This window comes from Cryptomeria japonica, chromosome 4 (genome assembly GCF_030272615.1).
Source record: "Cryptomeria japonica chromosome 4, Sugi_1.0, whole genome shotgun sequence".
In the NCBI taxonomy this organism is placed as follows: domain Eukaryota; kingdom Viridiplantae; phylum Streptophyta; class Pinopsida; order Cupressales; family Cupressaceae; genus Cryptomeria; species Cryptomeria japonica.
Window position 1 is genome coordinate 135829288 of NC_081408.1, and position 6553 is coordinate 135835840.

General features: G+C 33.2%; 1 protein-coding gene across 2 annotated transcripts; it reads right to left on the reverse strand.

The window, feature by feature from the left end:
- Window positions 1–248: 248 nt before the first annotated feature.
- On the reverse strand, window positions 249–4956 carry LOC131051659 (probable disease resistance protein At4g33300). Of its 2 annotated transcripts, none has more exons than XM_057986232.2 (4): window positions 3618–4956; window positions 1499–1869; window positions 1046–1128; window positions 249–744 (listed from the first exon to the last, which is right to left on the reverse strand). In XM_057986232.2, the coding sequence occupies exons 1-3, from the start codon at window positions 4084–4086 to the stop codon at window positions 1072–1074; spliced, it is 897 nt and encodes a 298-aa protein (XP_057842215.1). In that variant the 5' UTR covers window positions 4087–4956; the 3' UTR covers window positions 249–744; window positions 1046–1071. The 2 variants fall into 2 exon arrangements, with proteins under 2 accessions (XP_057842215.1, XP_057842214.1); XM_057986231.2 differs by having other exon boundaries at window positions 1499–1905.
- Between the last annotated feature and the right edge of the window lie 1597 nt (window positions 4957–6553).

The window sequence follows — 6553 nt, forward strand, 5'->3', positions numbered from 1 at the left end:
AGGTGTTCACAATTTAAAGATTAATATGTCAATTAATAGATAATTTTTATGTAAAATTTTAAACAATTAATGAATGATTTTCATCAAATATAACTTGAAAATTTTGAAAAATTAATATATATCCCACACAAAAGATAGTGTTCAAATTTTTGATAAATTAAAAAAATATATACCAATTGAAAAATATGAACATTTTAAAAATAATTATGAACATTTCATGAGGATAAGCACCATTGACGACACTAAAGTCATGCTTTGTAGAAAATAAGCAAGTTCGGATTTAACTATTTTTATAATTTTGTCTGCCCCAAAGTGGGATACAATCACCAATGAGGAGCTCTCCGTGATAAAAAAAATTACCCCCATTTTAAAATTTTGTCTGACCCCAAAGTGGGATTCAACAATCACCAGTCCTCATAAAGACTGTGATTTGATGTTTTCATTTTTTCAAATAAGAAACAACGTGCCAACTGTTTCCTTTAAAGAGTATCAGATCTCTTCGCTCCCGAGCCACCAAAATAAAGATAAGATCCCCAATATGCCAAAATCTGACGTACAGGAAGACAGCCCAAATATAGCTCCTCTATGTGTTGTAGTCCTTTTTTTCTGTGTTTGAACTTGTGGTGCAATCAGCCTCTCCATGCACACTCCCTAGTTGAGGGGGTGAAGATAAGACATCTAGATCTTTTATTGTAGCCCTCTTTGAAAAATTATTCTAGTACCACTTGCTTTTGTCCACAGGACCTGTATGGATAATTCAGAAATAGAATCCATTCAGAACATTCTGCATCAGCCAGTGAATTTTTTTTTTTGTCTAGATTGAGTTCTCATCATATTGAAGCTAGGATGTGATAAGTTACGTTAGATTCAAAATGCAAGCATGCATTGAAAGAAAATTTGATAATTGAGAGAATGTTAAATAGAGGTAGATTTGGCGCTAGATAGAATCTCCTAATTGATTACTTTTCTAGTCAAGTATATGGCTAGCATTTCAGAAAAAAACTGTTAATTGGTCGCAATCCATCTTTGTCATCTTCTCACCCACCTGTGTGAATAAAGACACTTTGAGCATCAAATGGCCTGTCCTTCAGCAAATCCCATTTCCCTGGCAAAATATTCTGCTTGAACCTGTAACTCATCAGATGGAATTTTTTGTCAATATCCTGGGAGACATTGTAGGTTCTAAGGAACAACAAAATTCTAATGTACAATTTAATCCAAAATGTTCACAAATTAACTAATTGAACATCTTCTAAATACACTCAGATAACAAACATTTTGAGTCCAAAAGGTAAGTTCAAATAAAAACACAATGATTCCAACTTCGACAGTAAGTAAAACTAAAATATGACAGATTAGAAGCTAGAGTAGATTGTAGAGATACCCTAATATAACAAACCAAAAAAAAAATACAAACAATTATTTTTCACCATAATTCTTTTGTTTTTATGGTGTAATAACTAATAAAGCTATTAAACTGAATTCATAACTCATGTACCTTGTTTACTGGATTTGCATCTCCATTACTTGGAATTGGCATCTGTCCGGAAGCCCAGAAGATGAAAAGAGACAGAGCATCTGCGTGGACCAGCAAAGGCAATTGATAATATTGAGCAGAGTAGTTTCTGGGGATAATGGACGTATCTCTCTTTGTGAAAAGAGTTTTATATCCTGTCACATGAAATAGTAATTTCCCCAAATTTGCTCTGGACCCAACATTATCTAATATCAGCAGAGTTGATTTAGATTGCCTCATAAGCTGAATTTGCAGCTGCATACATGCATCTTCCAAATTCTGAAACTCAGACCTCTTCCTTCCAACAATGCCATCCCACATGGTCTCTAGAAGTCCTTTCCCATTTGGAGACTCTGAAACAGTAATGAAAAGGAGGTTCTGAAAATAACCTAATAATCATAAAGAAAAAGTCTTAGAAATTATAGGATACACACTTCCCTATTACTTATTAAGAAAACACAGAAACAATTATCTGAACAAGAAACGCTATGAATAAAGTCTAGTAACTCCAACCTCTTGGCTTAAAGATATATAGATTCTTTTTTGAAGAAAGATGTCGACATTTCTGATAAAAATTAAGAAAGTAACAATAAAAATATCATAATTAAGAATATAAGAAGTAAAATAGAGATATTAACAGTTATAAAGTTTAAGAATTTATGATCAATTTTTAAAACATTAGATTTCTACAATTCATTATGCTGATAATTTGCTATTTCTAGATTCAATTGTGTGAGAGTTTTTGCATCAATGTTTCAGATCACACTTTATGATCCATCATCAAGGACTTTATACACTCTTGCATTCTAATGATGAATCACGAAGTGTGATCTTAAACACTGCTAAAAAAATTCATACAATCAAATCCAAAAACAGAAAATTATCATTATCAAGTTTTACAATTTTTAATCTGATTCTGATATTTTACTAGAATTAATTGACAACACAATACCAACTACAATTCTTATTTACAGTACTGAAACTACCTGAAACTACCTGCTAACACTCTCTCTCATTCAGTTATTCATTACTCTTAACACTCATCCATAATGAAGAATATAGAATATTTCCTACCAACATCCTCCTTACATCTAAACAATCACTAAACTATCACATGAGCACACCCCACTGCCCTTTTTAAAACCTCAAGCACCATTGGTTCTCCAACATAACAAATGGAGGTATGATGAGAACCTATATTTCTTTTTAAGAACCCTTTTTAGTGTGATTTGATAATTTCAATATCTAATATTTATAAATTAATTTTCATCTTCTTTTTCATACTTTACAAATCCAACCAATCACAACAATAACACTCAATACCACTTACACAAAAGCAAAAACACTTTCAAACAGAAACTTTTCATTACAAAAGCAACCGTATTTTCTCTTCATACTGCTGCATATGCACTCAAAGATCAAGGCAAATACATCCACAAACCACACATACAATACTCTTTTTAAACAAATCTTATCTATCCAAGACTACTCATATCTTAGAAGGATCGGCTCTCAAAATGCTTACATTTTTCTGGGCACTCTCATGACAGAGTCAGGCCCAGTCCCTATTTGATATCATTATCATACAGAAAAATATAAGAAGTACAAAATTAATTATTTAGATAATAAAAAAAAGTTATATTAATCTAGAAAGCTGTTACATAAAGATTTTCATACAGCCATAATTGTCATTAAAACCCAGTGAATTAAAATCCATAATTTGTTACAGATCTACCCCACCAAACTTTATTTAAAAACAGAAAAACAAATCAAAATCAAAATATTATTAATTCACTATTACTTTATTCATCAAAATAGAAATTATATTTATAGAGTACCTACAATTTTGAAACCTAACTTGAAACCTAGTAATTAGAACTAATTGACAACAATAACTCTTACTGACAACACTGAAACTAACTACAGCCATTTACTGTCATTCAATTATTTTATCCTCTGATAGCTTTAGCTCACAATCATATTCAGAAGAACAGCATGCATGCAATATCTTACATTCATGACAGAGTGAACAGAAATTTGAAACAGATTAGATCTCTGACAAAGACTTAAAGGAACAAAATTGAGGGGAACGAGATTTTACCTTTAATTAGAACATCATTCCATAAAGCCAATGCTAAAGTTGTTTCTCCAACACCTCCCATAAACCGCACTCCAACGATTGGCACCTCCTTCTGGAACAAAGGCCTCTTCAAATCGCCGATCGATTTCTCCAACCCCACAAAAAATTGAGATTTCACAGCAGCAATTTCATGCAAAGAATAAGTAAAACCCTCTTCCATACCAGAATTCTCGGCCAAATGGTTGAAATAAATTTGCTGAAGCAACTTAGGATTTCTGTTCAGCATAGAATCTTTCAGCATGCTTCTCATATCTTCGGGCTTTAAATCCTGGTAAAAGTCTTGCAGTTCTTGCACAAGCTTTCTGGCATCTAACAATATATGGGCAGGCGTGAGATCCATGGTTTCATAGATCTCATCCTCTAGGCATAGGATCTGTAAAGGATATCTATATCTAAGAAAGGGTTTAAAGGGGCTAATGTTCCCACCCATCAGCTCTTCACCCCTGTTAAGGGTGTTGAAAAACTGATTAAAAAAACGGGGTTTTTACTGAGCTTAGGCAGTTGCAACTCTGTCACAAAGTTGTTAATTAGTTGGGATTAGAGATTTCAGCTTTGCATCGTCTCTGATCCAGAGAGCTTCAATTGTTCAGCTCACCCTTAAAATAGAAATCTGTAAGTGATAAAGAATACTTCTGTGTGTTAACCGTGTGAGAGTTGAGCCTTGTAATCGAATCTCATTCTTCGATATTAAATTGAAATTAATCAATTATGAATGTAAATTGTGAGAAAATTTTCTGATCATAGATCATACTTTATAATCCATGATCATAGATCATACTTTATAATCCATTATCAAATATGAATCAGATTTTATAACTGATCATCAAGAATAATGGATCATACTCTTAATCCATCATCAATAAAAGAAAAGTCTCACAGAGCTAACATCCATCATCAATAAAAGAAAAACTCTCACACAGATAACAGTCAGAAACATCCTCAAGACTAATATGAACCGTGGAAACATACCATATTTCACATGAATTTGTAAGTTAAAAGCACTATACAAACTTACACATACTTTGAACTCAAAGATCTAAAACATTTTTCAGATTTTGCTACTAGAATATGGAGACATGGGCTCATGCTCTCTTTAATATTGGCTTTCAAGGAGAGAGGGAAGAGAGGTGGAAGAAAGCAGAGTGAAGCACATTAACTCCATCCGGGTTGTTTCATTCAAATTGGTAGATCTTTCCAGATTGGGATAGGTTTGTAAATGCCAAGGGATGATTCCTAGAAAAGGAGTGGATAGAACTTCAACTACTAGTTACAGCTGTGGTTGCTTCAAAAGATTTGAAGAAATTCAATAGAAGCTTCATTTATAAAAGGTTATATCTAGGGAAGAGGTTATATCTAGGGAAGAGCATCCTGTTCATATTTCAATAATTGTTCATTTTTTGTACAATAAAAAAAAAAAGTTTATTAATAAATTTTACATGTATTAGTAGCTGTTTATTTTTGAAATGTGTACTTTTTGACCCTTGCACGTATAATGGATCTCACAACGTGCATCCTTTCTACTCAGAAACCAAAACAATAACTATAAGAGTTAAGTGGTATGCAGAGACAACAAAAAAAATCATCATAATCTGATGGACCGTTTAGAATCTATAGGTGTGTGAAGTTAGTTATAATGGTTACTGGTATGCTTCCCCAACTTTGTTTTAATTCTCACATTTTGTGTAAACTTTGATAACCAGTATTTAATTTTAGATATTTCAATTATTTTTATGATGATGAATAGTATATTTTTTATATTAAATTATAATTGACTTTTAAGTTTAATAGGTAATAAATAATTTTTTGACAGCTCTCCTTTGTAAATCTTTAGCTATCATAGAGTTGTTCTTGTTCAAGTCATTTCCTTAGTTGTTCTATCAACAGTAACTTCATTCCCCTTCTTAAACCATGCAATATGGTAAGGGTGAGGATGTTTCTCACACTATAAATTCAACTTATCTACCATCTCTCTAGAAACCATATTCTCACAACTACCGTTGTCAATAATAACTTGACATACCTTTCCTCTTGAGGTGCATCTAGTTCGAAAAATATTGGTTCGAAGCCATGAGCCATCAGAACTTTGAATTTGTGTTTTCTCCTTCTCTGGGATTATCAAGGTTCTCCTTATCATGAGGTTTTCTCCTACGTCTGGAAGAACTTCTAAAACTGCTCCATCATTTTTTCAGATTTAACTAAAATCACCCTGGATGGTCCTCCTTGATTTCTATCTTGCATGTTAAAATTTGAGCACTCAAATGCTCTATTGCCTTCTTCCCCACACCTAAAACAAGTGAATGGTCTCCTTTGGCTTTCCCATCCTCTACCGTCACCATAACCTCTTCCTCTTTGAAACCCTCATCCTCGTTGTAGATTAGAGGACTCTGGGCGGGTATCATCTTGCTTCTCTACTCCTTGGGATGAATCTCCCCTACCATAAATTGAACCACACATGAAGGAGATGAACTACCCCTTCTTCCTCCTCTATTCCTTTGAAAATACTATTTGTTTTGCTTTTCTTCTGCCTTTAGAGCCAACTAATAGGCCTCTTCCATACTGTCGATCCGGTGCATGCTTAATTCATCCTGAATTGAAAACTTTGATCCATTTACATACCTAGCAGCCATTTGTTCATCAAATTCTTGATGCTCAACCCGAATGGACAACTGGTAAAATTCATCTGTGTAATCTTATACAGTAGATAAGTTTTGCTTAAGATTTTGAAATCTGTGAAACAGCGTGTGTGCATAGTCTAAAGGCAAAAACTTTTCTCTTAATTTCTTCTCCATCTTGCTCCAGGTTTTGATCTTCTCTTTTCTTTTCCTCTTTTGCTCCTTTTGTAGATGATCCCACTAGATCATTGAATGACCCTTTAACTTAGTTCATGCAAACTTAAC

What these genes read in the sequence shown, in the direction of transcription:
- LOC131051659 (XM_057986231.2), bottom strand. Translation starts at nt 4,086, where the DNA reads ATGGGTGGGAACATTAGCCCCTTTAAACCCTTTCTTAGATATAGATAT. An exon ending in GAATGATGTTCTAATTAAAG is followed by an intron (nt 1,906 to 3,617) that starts GTAAAATCTCGT and finishes TATGATTATTAG; the next exon opens with GTTATTTTCAGAACCTCCTT. An exon ending in ATGCAAATCCAGTAAACAAG is followed by an intron (nt 1,129 to 1,498) that starts GTACATGAGTTA and finishes GATGAGTTACAG; the next exon opens with GTTCAAGCAGAATATTTTGC.